General features: G+C 38.4%; 3 protein-coding genes across 14 annotated transcripts in view; 1 reads left to right on the top strand and 2 right to left on the bottom strand.

Annotated features, from left to right (window-relative positions):
- The window catches only part of LOC107197168 (NACHT, LRR and PYD domains-containing protein 14-like), a 412,286-nt gene that overhangs the window by 318,168 nt on the left and 80,558 nt on the right, over nucleotides 1-13,560 (top strand). The gene's annotated exons all lie outside the window — the stretch shown is intronic.
- kif13a (kinesin family member 13A) overlaps nucleotides 3,264-13,560 on the bottom strand; it is a 210,239-nt gene continuing 199,942 nt past the window's right edge. Inside the window, exon 40 of the mRNA XM_049467964.1 lies at nucleotides 3,264-3,372. Coding sequence (XP_049323921.1) covers nucleotides 3,338-3,372 — 35 coding nt within the window. The 3' untranslated portion in view covers nucleotides 3,264-3,337. The remainder of the gene's footprint in view (nucleotides 3,373-13,560) is intronic.
- Nucleotides 5,757-13,560, bottom strand: part of LOC125784456 (NLR family CARD domain-containing protein 3-like) — a 41,029-nt gene continuing 33,225 nt past the window's right edge. For both annotated transcript variants that reach the window (XM_049468153.1, XM_049468149.1), the window contains exons 11-13: nucleotides 12,034-12,207; nucleotides 11,114-11,160; nucleotides 5,757-7,738 (exon numbers count right to left, since the gene is read on the bottom strand). In XM_049468153.1, coding sequence (XP_049324110.1) covers nucleotides 7,152-7,738; nucleotides 11,114-11,160; nucleotides 12,034-12,207 — 808 coding nt within the window. In that variant the 3' untranslated portion in view covers nucleotides 5,757-7,151. The remainder of the gene's footprint in view (nucleotides 7,739-11,113; nucleotides 11,161-12,033; nucleotides 12,208-13,560) is intronic.

Genomic DNA, 13,560 nt, shown 5'->3' with positions numbered 1-13,560 from the left:
AGAAAATATATTGATTTATTTGCATGAGTATCACAAACACTAGCTGTGATAGAGTTGGTAACTCTGGATGTTGAATGCTGATCTGATAGTATCCTACAGACAGGGACTCCGGTCAGAGAGTATGAGCACAGAGAGGTAGGGCTGAACGATTTTGGAAAATAATCTAATTGCAATGTTTTATCTATAAATTGCGATTGCGATTTAAAATGCGATTTTCTTAATGTCTTCTCAAGTATTTTTCAACAAACAGAAGCAATAAATCAATTTGTTTAATAATAAACAATGTCAGATTTATTTAAAGCACAGATAACAATAAAGCAAACAAATCTATGCTTTTCCTTTTCACCATTTGTTTTTTTATAGAAAAATAAATATATAAATAGCTTTTCCTTTTCACCATTTTTTTTATAGAAAAAATAGATATAAAAAAATTAAACTTACTGCTCTCCAGCTAGTAACATCATAAAAAATAAAGTGCAAAAAACATAAAGAGAATCTGCTTTAACCAACTCGTTATTTTCTGTATTTGAAGATGCAGCACTGGTCGTTGGCATTTTAGCCTTGCAAATACCACACGAGGCTTTGTGATGTTTTTTTTTAGTGCGTTTTCACACCTGTAGTTCATTTCTCTGGTCTGAATCAGTTAATGAGTTCGTTTACTTGGAGCGTTTTCTCGCTCTGTTCGGTCTGGTTTCACATAGGCATAAATGTAAACGCACCAAAATGCGCATCAATAAACCACGCGAGCAGCCTGTGTCCTCTGATTGGTCAGAGCTGTCTGACACGGGAGTACGTTAAATATAAATATAAGAAAAAAGTAAATACAGCGAGAAGATTTTGTGTTTCTAAGTGCAGCGCAGATTTATACATAATAAACAGAGTCACGCGGCTGTGAGCGGTGAATACAGCGCAGACGGCGCGAGCATGGAGACAGTGTTTGTTCACAGCTGTGGTAATTAACGTTATCCACCTCCTCTAGCTGGTCTCGGTTCGGTTCTTTTGATCCGCACCCGAGTGCGATTACTGTTTTCACACCTGCTCAATCGAACCGCACTAAAGTTACAAACGGACCAGAGTTCGATTTAACCAGACCAAACAGTGCTGGTGTGAAAGTGCGCTGTGTTGACTTCACTTCTCCACCTCCCTGCCTCCTGCTCGGGTTTGCTCCGCTCGTCCTCGGCTCGGCTCGCTGCCAAGTCACGTGACCAGTCAAATCGCAGCCTGTGCGGTTAGAGAATCTCGTTTTAAAATATCGCGAGATAATCGCAAATGCAATTAATCGTTCAGCCCTACAGAGAGGTTCTTCCAGCATACTCTATTGATGGGTTGGACAATTGGGTTTGCATTTATTGCTTGTGGATGTGTGTGTGTGTGTGTGTGTGTGGTCTAAAGGAAACAAATACAATATATGGCATTAGGTAAATGAAATGGAGGTAATACAATATAAACAACAATATTAGTTATACTATGGTATATTATACTACCATCCTGAACACTCAGTACAAAACTAAGGAGAGTTTAAAGGGATTACATGGTCTCTGGAGACCTCTAGTGGTAGAACTAGATAATTGCAGTAGCAAAAGTTGCCATGTGACCAACAACTGAACAATGGGAACAAAACACAGATTATATCTTAAACATATGATATGTTTATTCATCAAACAAAGAAGAGTGTATAAACAAGGCTACATTTAGCACACAGTGGTGGAAGTTAAGCACTATGGGCCAGAATAAGGTAGCTACTAAATACCATTAGGTTTAAACTGCACTCAAATAAGGCATGAAAATGTATAAAGATTAAATGCACACTTATAGACTATTTTTAGCTTAAACTGCAGTGCTACATCTGAAAGGAACTTACATTTTATTCATTAACGCACACAGGGCTGTCCACCATCTCTGTTCACCTGCACAGTGAAGACAATGTGCTTAAAGGGAAGTGACATCGCTAACTGTCTCACCCAGAGTGCCTAGGACAGCTTTCAGAAAAAATAATACACTTTCCGACAATACACTAGATAAATATTACTCATTAGTCACACGCACTGATAAAAAAAGAGAGAAAGAAATGCAGTCTTCAGTATTAACACAGTTGAAAGGGACTCGGATAGACGAAAATGATCCCGCTGGTCATACACAGGGTTTGGGTCCTGGTCAGCACAGTAATTATCTCAGCAAAGTGGCCAAACACACCGTATTTCAGTAATATGAGTAATAGCGGATCACATTATATATATTTCTAAAGGCATAAACCATTCCATAGAGTCTGTGCTCTATTCACTATACGATATGTATAGAAACCATTCCATAATCACTATACAGTATATAGAGGCAGTGCTCTTTTCACTATATAGTTATAGAAACCATGACACGTTCACTACAGTTGATAGAGTATGTAGCCTATTCAGAAAATGCCACAGTATACGTATACTGTATAGTGAATAGAGCACTGCCTCTACATGCTGTATAGTAAATAGGACTCAGTCTTTAGTTATTAAGTGGCTATTAAATAGTTTCTATATACTGTATAGTGAATAGACCAAATGTTCTATATGCTAAAAAAAGTGAATAGAGTATTGCATCCATATACTACATAATAATCATGGCATGGTTTCAATAAACTCTATAGTAAATAGAGCACTGACCCTATGTACTGTATAGTCAATAGTGCATTGCCTTTATATACTGTTTAGTGACTGTTATGCTTTATATGTACTCTATAGTGAATAGGCCACAGTCTCTATATACTGTATAGTAAATAGGACTCAGTCTTTATTTGCTGTATAGTAACTGCAAAGTGACTGTGGAATGCTTTAAATATACTGTTTAGTGAATAGGGCAAATAATTTATATAATGTATAGTAAGTAGATCACTATTTAATATACAGAAACTGTTGCATAGTCACTATACAGTATATAAAGACTGAGCCCTATTTACTAAACAATATATAGAGACTGTGGCCTATTCATTATACAGACTGCCATATTAACCACCTAATTACAATCTGAGCTATCTGACATGCCAACACAAAACTACATAGCTATCACATAATCTTGGCACAAATGTAAGTTTAATAATGGTGGAATGGGCACTAATTTGCTTCACTAAGCTAACCAACCAAGCTAAGCTCTCAATTTATAACTGCACAGGTTGTGTTTGTGAAAACAAGAAGACGCCTCAGTCCATAAAAGAACATATCATGTGAGTCCATGTAGAGAGATAAAGAGAGAGAATCAAGGACACAGTGAATCCAAATTCCTTCTCCATGGTTTTAAACCAGATGCTGTATTCTGACGTCCACGTCCCGGGGGGTTAGCCTCTCCTTTCCTCTGTTAATCAGAGAGTGTATTGCAGCTCTAGATCAGCACAGGCTGTGGTGATGATGGATCCACGTACAAGCAGAGAAACAGAGAATGAACAAACAATGCAAATCTGTTTCTTTAAATTATATTTTTTATGACATTATTCTTACTAAAGGTGCTTCAAAAGTCACTTCTAAAAGATAAAAAATCAACTTAATAGTAACAGCATAACAAAGAAAACAAACACTAAAACTAAACTAGAAATTAATTACTAAAAATAGCTAAAGCTAAAAATTCAGTGTAATGATCTAAAATGAGCAAAGCTGTAAATACTAAAATACCAATTAAATAAGCTCAATTAAGATAAACATGAAAAATAAAATGGAAAAATATTACGCACTACCATATAATTGAAAAATACATTCCAATCAATAATATCTTAATAATAATTTAGTTATTTAAAACTTAAAAAAAAATTACAGTAAAAGTAAAATACAGTAATTTTTTAAAAAGAATTGATTATTAGAAATGTGTTTCAAAAGTGTTTCTTTGAAAGATTGCAGAAAATGTTCCTATTTTTTTAACAGAGAAAATGCTTTATTTTACAGTACATTTTTAGTCCTAAAATTGCCTACTAAAAGCTATTAAAAAGCCATAATTCATGTATTTTATTTAGAGAGAATGTTATCATAACATGACTGTTGTTATGCTGATCTATTACCTTTATAAATAGGTTATAATTGTCAAAAACAACAACACAAAAAAGAAAATAATATGTAATAAAACCGTAATTGTCTGCCAGATTCCCATTATGTCAAAAAGTAAAAAAAACACTGAAAAAAGTTACCATTTTTTTATAGTCGAATAACTGATTATTTATTTCATATACAGTGGTATTAGCCAATATAAATATTTTATGTGACATTTAAAGAACAAACTATACTAAGGGATTAAAAGTTAACTAATAATTAAATGTTTTGTTAAGAGAAAATGTATATTCTTTAATAAATGTATATACATTATCTGGATTGAAAAAGATAATGATTTTAGAGCTTTCTGTTTATTTTGTGTTAATATGTTTTTATTATTATATAAATATACATCAATCACTTCTAAATTAAAGCCTACATCAGTCCATCTCATAAGTCTTTCTTAACTGCTACTCTGATCTCCTCACCGTTTCCAACCACCACCTATTCTCTGTTCATCAGAGACATCATACAAGAGCCTCGCGCTCTCCATCAGCACCTCCTTCACTTCTCATATTCTGTATTACTGTATTTCAGGCTCTGCGCAGGTTACGTCTCTCCCTTCATTCTGCAACATTTAAAACTGTTTCCTTTGGCTTTCTTTAGTTTCCTGTTGGCCTGATTTAACTTCTTCCACTTCCACATAAATCCGCTTTCCATGCTTGCCCGGCAGATCTTACCATCCTAGATTAATAAAAATTTCCCCTTAAATCAAACACAGTAGGGTCACAGAGTGGTCCAGCTGATGTATCGAAACCGAGTCGCTGCGCTTTCCTCAGAGCGCGCTGGCTGCTCAGTGGCTTCACATGTATCGGAGGAAGCATGTGCTAGTCTTCAGCCTCCTGGTGTGATGGGGCATCACTAGTGATAGGGGAAGTAATTGGCTGTGTAATTAATGCAAACATTAGAAAAATTAAAAATCATACACAGAACATTCACCTGGCTCGCTCAAGTACTACCCGATCACTCATCCCAAATTCTCAAACACTAGAGGTCCCAAGCCTACGTTTACTGTTACTGTTTAAACTTTTGGGGCTTCAGGTTCACACTTTTCCAGCGAAACTGCCCCGAACTCCTCCCCAAATCCTTCGAGTTTATTCCTTTCCTTCTCATTCCAGTCTAAGGGTGTGGGAGATAGTATCAAAATTACAGAAGATACAGCCAATCAGCTTCTGTTCCAATACTTTTTAATATTATAATAATCTGATCTTCTGTCCAATTAGAGCTGCTGATGAAGACGCTGTAAACTTCACCGCCAACCTTTAACACAGTACGTACACATTCACACTACACACACTCACACTACTCACACACACACACACAATAGATACAGTTTAAAGTGTTTTTATTTGATTCTAAAACAGTGATTGGTTGATTTACTCCCTCAGATCTCAGATCATCACCCCACAATTTGCTGGCTGGATCTCAGCCTCTTCTTAATCTTAAAGGAGAACTCTGGTGTGAATAGGACTTGGGTTCTAGTGGTGAACCCCATTCCCCAGCATTCTCCCAGGTGCTCCCCCACCCCATCAATATTCTCTTTTGTCACTGTTAAGATATTTTATTTACTTTTTGTTCTTTCTTCTTTATTGTTATTGTGTAAAATTCATGCATTTTATTGTTGCATGTATTTGTAAATGCAGACCTAAAAATAAAAAAATCAAGCAAAAAAAATAAAATAAAAAAGACTCAGGACTCAGACATGCTGCTGCAACTCAAATACTTTATTTAATAAAGTAGGGGTACCGTGGGTTCTGTAAACGAGCAGATTCAACACCAGTAAACAGCAGCCAGAGAGAATCAACATACCATAAACGAGAAACAGTCCTAGGATCAAACACAGAGAGGCGATATTGAAGAACAGGGGAAAATCAGAGAGGAAAAGATACAAAAACAAGTCTGTAATGAGAGAGTACACACAGGCAGGGAATAACGATTTATAGAGTGGAGAAACATCAATACCCGGCGAGGAGTGAAGTGAAGTGCAGGTGTATTTATAGGGGGTGTAATAGGTGTGGTCAATATTCAGGTGATGTGATGGTGTGAAGGAGTGATGTCAGTGTGTGGTGCATTCTGGGTATTTTAGTCCGGAGGTTGGAGATCACAGGTAGAGCTGAGTGTGGGAGAGACAGGAGCTGTACACTGTGCACACGTACACACACACATACTATACACACACACAGATACACTTACACACACACACTATACACACACACACACACACTATACACAAACACACAGATAAACTTACACACACACACATTATACAAACACTATACACACACACACACATTATATGAACACTATACACACATACACACATTATACAAACACTACACACACACATTATACAAACACTATACACATACACACACGTACACACACACATACTATACACACACACAGATACACTTACACACACACACATACTATACACACACACTATACACAAACACACAGATAAACTTACACACACAACCCCTTACACACAAACTCACTATACACACACACACAGATACACAAACAGACAGACACACTCACGTGCGCACACACACACTATACATACACACAGATAAACACACACACACACACACACACTATACACCTACAGATGCACACACACACACTATACATACACACAGATAAACACACACACACACTATACACCTACAGATGCACACACACACACACACACACATACACACAGATAAACACACACACACACACACACACTATACACCTACAGATGCACACACACACTATAAATACACACAGATAAACACACACACACTATACACCTACAGATACGAACACACACACACTATACATACACACAGATAAACACACACACACACACACTATACAGCTACAGATGCACACACACACACTATACATACACACAGATAAACACACACACACACACTATACACCTACAGATACGAACACACACACACTATACATACACACAGATAAACACACACACACACTACACCTACAGATACACACACACACACACACACACACAATACACAGAAACACACAGATACACAAACACAGATAAACACACACACACAAACACACACACACACACACACAGGGTTATTCTATTTTACACAGAGTCACTGAGGAGCCAAAACCAACCCCGATCCCTGCATAGAGGGGCTGAGTAAAGGTGGTGTAGAGTGTGTGTAAGTGTGTGAGAGTGTGTGAGGGTGTTTTAGTGGAGACTCTGTAGAAGGACAGAGTGCCGGCGGGACAGTCCACATACACTCCTACTCTCCTACAGCCAGAGGGAGGAGTGGAGAGATCAATGCTGTTATTATTGTGATGAACAGAGTAACTGTTATCAGAGCAGTTCAGACTCCAGGAGTTTATATTCTCTCCAAACCAACAGTCTGATCCTCTTCCTTTCCTGCTGATGGTTTTATAACTCAGAGCTACAGCAGCTCCTCCTCCAAATATCCCTCCTCCTCCTCCTCTCCACTCAGCCTCCCAGTAACAGCGTCCAGTTACACCAGTTACACCAGTTACTCTCTCTCTACTTAGAACCTGTGGACACCTATCAAACCTCTCTGGATGATCAGGATACGACTGCAGCTCCTCTCTCCTCTCCACCCTCCTGTTCTCCTCACTCAGAGAGAGACGAGGGAACGCTGTGTTTAGATCCAGTGTGAAATCACAGCCGTCTGAAAACAAGAACACACACATTACACACACCACACACACTATACACACTATACACACACTACACACATTACACACACTATACACACACATTACACACACACTACACACACATTACACACACATTACACACACCACACACACTATACACACTATACACACACTACACACATTACACACACTATACACACACATTACACACACACTACACACACATTACACACACATTACACACACACACTACACACACACTACACATTACACACACTACACACACATTACACACACTACACACACTAAACACACATCACACACATTACACACAATACACTACACACTACACACACAATACACACACACTACACACACATTACACACAATACACTACACACACTACACACACATTACACACACTATACACACATTACACACACTACACACACATTACACACACTACACACACTAAACACACATCACACACATTACACACAATACACTACACACTACACACACAATACACACATTAAACACACACTACACACACATTACACACAATACACTACACACACTACACACACATTACACACACTATACACACATTACACACACTACACACACATTACATACACACTACACACATTACATACACACTACACATACATTACACACACTACACACACATTACACACACTACACACATTGCACACACTACATACACACTACACACATATTACACACACTACACACACACTACACACACTAAACACACACACACACTACACATACATTACACACACATTACATACACTACACACATTACATACACATTACACACACATTACACACTACACACACATTACACACACACACTAAACACACACTACACTCACATTACACACACATTACACACACATTTCACTCACTACACACACACTACACACATTACACACACATTATACACACACTACACACACATTACACACACACATTACACACTACACACACACACACATTACACACACATTACACTCACACTAAACACACACAGTACACACACATTACACTCACATTACACACACATTTCACTCACATTACACACACACTACACACACTACACACATTATACACACACTACACACACATTACACACACTACACACACATTACACACACATTTCACTCACATTACACACACACTACACACATTACACACACATTATACACACACTACACACACATTACACACACATTACACTCATTACACACACATTACACACATTACACACACACTACACAAACATTTCACTCACATTACACACACACACTACACACACACACACAACACACACATTACACACAGTACACACACATTACACACTACACACACACATTACACACTACACACACACACATTACACACACTACACTCACATTACACACACTACACACACATTACACACACTGCACACTACACACACAAAACACACACACACTACACATACAGTACACACATTGCACTCACATTACACACACTACACACACATTTCACTCACATTACACACACACTACACACACATTACACACACACACATTACACACACACACTACACTCACATTACACACACTGCACACACACACAACACATACAGTACACACATTACACTCACATTACACACACTACACACACATTTCACACACACTACACACATTACACACACATACACACACTACACACACACTACACACACATACACACATACTACACACATTACACACACACTACAGACATCAAACACATTACACACAGACGACACACATTAAACACAAACACATTACACAGACACAGTGTGTGTAGTGTGTGTATGTGAGTGTGTAGTGTGTGTATGTGAGTGTGTAGTGTATGTATGTGAGTGTGTGTAGTGTGTGTATGTGAGTGTGTAGTGTGTGTATGTGAGTGTGTATGTGAGTGTGTAGTGTGTGTAGTGTGTGTATGTGAGTGTGTAGTGTGTGTAGTGTGTGTAGTGTGTGTATGTGAGTGTGTAGTGTGTGTGTAGTGTGTGTATGTGAGTGTGTAGTGTGTGTAGTGTGTGTATGTGAGTGTGTAGTGTGTGTGTAGTGTGTGTATGTGAGTGTGTAGTGTGTTTAGTGTGTGTATGTGAGTGTGTAGAGTGTGTATGTGAGTGTGTAGTGTGTGTGTATGTGAGTGTGTAGTGTGTGTAGTGTGTGTATGTGAGTGTGTAGTGTGTAGTGTGTGTGTAGTGTGTGTATGTGAGTGTGTAGTGTGTTTAGTGTGTGTATGTGAGTGTGTAGCGTGTGTATGTGAGTGTGTAGAGTGTGTATGTGAGTGTGTACAGTGTGTATGTGAGTGTGTAGTGTGTGTAGAGTGTGTATGTGAGTGTGTAGAGTGTGTATGTGAGTGTGTAGAGTGTGTATGTGAGTGTGTAGTGTGTGTAGAGTGTGTATGTGAGTGTGTAGAGTGTGTATGTGAGTGTGTAGAGTGTGTATGTGAGTGTGTAGTGTGTGTAGTGTGTGTGTGTGTGTTTGTAGTGTGCATGTGTGTGTTTGTAGTGTGCATGTGTGTGTGTTTGTAGTGTGCGTGTGTGTGTGTGTTTGTAGTGTGCATGTGTGTGTGTGTGTATGTGTTTGTAGTGTGCATATGTGTGTGTGTGTTTGTAGTGTGCATGTGTGTGTGTGTGTTTGTAGTGTGCATGTGTGTGTGTGTGTGTTTGTAGTGTGCATGTGTGTGTGTGTGTGTGTGTAGTGTGTGTGTAGTGTGTGTGTGTGTTTGTAGTGTGCATGTGTGTGTGTGTGTTTGTAGTGTGCATGTGTGTGTGTTTGTAGTGTAGTGTGTGTGTGTGTGTGTTTGTAGTGTGCATATGTGTGTGTATGTGTATGTGTGTGTGTTTGTAGTGTGCATGTGTGTGTGTGTGTTTGTAGTGTGCATGTGTGTGTGTGTGTAGTGTAGTGTGTGTGTGTGTGTGTTTGTAGTGTGCATATGTGTGTGTATGTGTATGTGTGTGTGTTTGTAGTGTGCATGTGTGTGTGTGTGTTTGTAGTGTGCATGTGTGTGTGTGTGTTTGTAGTGTGCATGTGTGTGTGTGTTTGTAGTGTGCATGTGTGTGTGTGTGTGTAGTGTGTGTGTAGTGTAGTGTGTGTGTGTGTGTTTGTAGTGTGCATGTGTGTGTGTTTGTAGTGTGCATGTGTGTGTGTGTGTAGTGTGTGTGTAGTGTAGTGTGTGTGTTTGTAGTGTGCTTGTGTGTGTGTGTTTGTAGTGTGCATGTGTGTGTGTGTGTGTGTGTTTGTAGTGTGCATGTGTGTGTGTGTGTATGTAGTGTGTGTGTAGTGTGTGTGTGTGTGTGTGTGAGAGGGAAAACTTACATTTCTTTAATCCAGGTTTGATTCTGATCTCGCCTCCATGTTCCATTCTAAACACACACACACACACACACACCCACACACAGATCAGCAGGGTGTGAGAGTGAAATGCAGAGTTTCTCTCTCTGGGTTTATATTAGTGAACATGGTGAAGGAATATGAAGTTCTGGATTTTCCTGATACACAATAATTAACATTAATCCTTAAGAAGAAACACTCAGTCCTTTATAACACCATTAACACAATTAGAGGAAACCAGAGCCTCAGATTTAAATTTTAAAATCTACTAACAGATTCAATATGCTGTCACACTTTAGCTTGTTCTTTTATTCCCAGCCTCTAGGGGGCATGAGGGAGAATTATAGGGTCTCTGTGAAGAAGTAAATGCTGGATCATAAAGATCCAGCTACAAAGGAAAAATGGAGTCTTCAACTTTTAACCAACAAACATGTGGACTTCACTTTACTCTAAACTCTGATGAGCTCAATCCATTTTATTAACACCTGAAACGCTGTGATTTATGAATAAAGTACATTGAGGGTTCATTACGCTACGAACTCTGTAGTCCAGAACTCTAATCTTTATGTTCAGTATATTGACGAACTCTGATCCTGAACTTGGATTATTATTATTCCTGTGTTGATCTGAAGCTGGATGATATGAGTTGCTTTCAGCTTATAATATAATTTTAGCTTATAATACAAAATCCACATCAAAAGGCTGAATACACCACATCTGTATATGCACTGTGCACTTTATTATTAAAATATATTAACTCAACTGAGAAAATGTAGCTCATTCTAACACAGGGTAACACTGGACTCTTTAAACAGTTGATCACTCTTCTTTTATCTCTAACTGACCCTCACTCCATATAACATCTGCAGCACACCTGAATCTTCTCCCTGAGTACTTCTTCATACCTGAGTATCTCCAGTGAGCAGTGTGGATCCTCCAGTCTGGCAGAAAGCAGCTTCTCTCCTGACTCTCCTGGGTGGTTGTAGGTCAGATCCAGCTCTTTCAGGTGGGAGGGGTTTGAACTCAGAGCTGAAGCCAGAGAAGAACAGCCTTTTTCTGTGATCATACAACCAGATAATCTAGAGACAGAGAAAATTAGAGTAAGGTATTAACAGAGAGAGAAAGATAGACAGAGGCAGACTGAGAGAGAGGTGATACACTTCTTTATTAAACACACCACGCAAATAGCTATTTTAGTCTCTAAAACCACAGGAAGATGAGTAATGATTCCTCTTAAACTTTGTAAATATAGCAGTGTTATTGATGTGGAGTGCAGAATCTTTAAAGTAATTAAGTTTATGTTCATCTCACCCCTTCTTTGTAAATTGTTTTGCTTTTTGCGTGAAATTTCAGTACATTTAAAGCTAAATTTTGTCTGAGGACAGATCTTAAAAATCAACGGCACTGGTCAGTTTAAAGAGTGAAAAGCCCTTATTTTACTTTATAAATTAAGCTGCTAGCAATTAACTGGTGACTAGTCAAGACAAGTTCATTTGTCTTGTATCTTTCATACATGCCATCAGTTCTATGTGTTACAGAAACATTTCACACACAATGCAGAACAATTTGAAAAAAGTTTCTTAGAATTTATGAGAAAACTGAGAACAAAAAGTAATAAAATAATTAATATGAAATTTGAACAAAAAATAAATAAAACAAAAGGACATTTGTGCTGGTTTGAATCCTAGTGTTGGGGGCATTACTAGTGTTTCTGATAAGTGGATGGGGTATCTGGCCTCCCAAACTGGGGAGGACATAGGAGAAAAAAAAGAAGAACAATAATGTACTAAGAGTATGCCAGAATGCACAAAGATGAAACGTTTTGGCGGAGGTAAATAGATACGTTTTCATTTTTTTTAGAGGTTATAGTCTAAGCAGAACATCTCACAGCTTCTGGGAGTTTATTCCAACTGCAGCATAATGTCTCGTCATTGGTTCTGGTTCTCGGTAGTGTTAACAGATCTGCCTCTACTGATCTGAGGAGTCTAACAGGGCAGTATTTCTCCAGGTCCTTTCCTGGTCCAGGTTCTTTGTCCTGGTTAGTACTCTGGCAGCAGCGTACTGAATAATGCTGCAGTTGTCTGACAGATGTTTGGGGAGGCCAGTGAGGAGGCCGTTACAGTAATCTTATCTACTAGAAAAAAGGCGTAAATGAGTTTTTCTAGATTTGCCCTCATAAAGTCTTTTAATCTTACTGTTTTTCAGGTGGTATAAAGCTGAATTGATAAATGATTTGATATGGCTGTTAAAACTGAGCTCTGAGTCAATTTCGATTAGGGATAGGTGTTAAAATTCAATACTGAAAAAGCACTGACTGAAATGTATCAGTACTACAGAGTACAGAAAAGTCAAAGGAAATTTGTTGCCTGTTTTGTATTTGAGTCTTACTGATTGTGTGGGGTGGACAGGTGTCTTTATGCAGCTAACGACCT

This window comes from Astyanax mexicanus, chromosome 1 (assembly GCF_023375975.1).
Source record: "Astyanax mexicanus isolate ESR-SI-001 chromosome 1, AstMex3_surface, whole genome shotgun sequence".
Classification (NCBI taxonomy): Eukaryota; Metazoa; Chordata; class Actinopteri; order Characiformes; family Acestrorhamphidae; genus Astyanax; species Astyanax mexicanus.
Note: the sequence above shows the minus strand (reverse complement) of the source record. Positions and strands in the feature narration are given on the sequence as shown.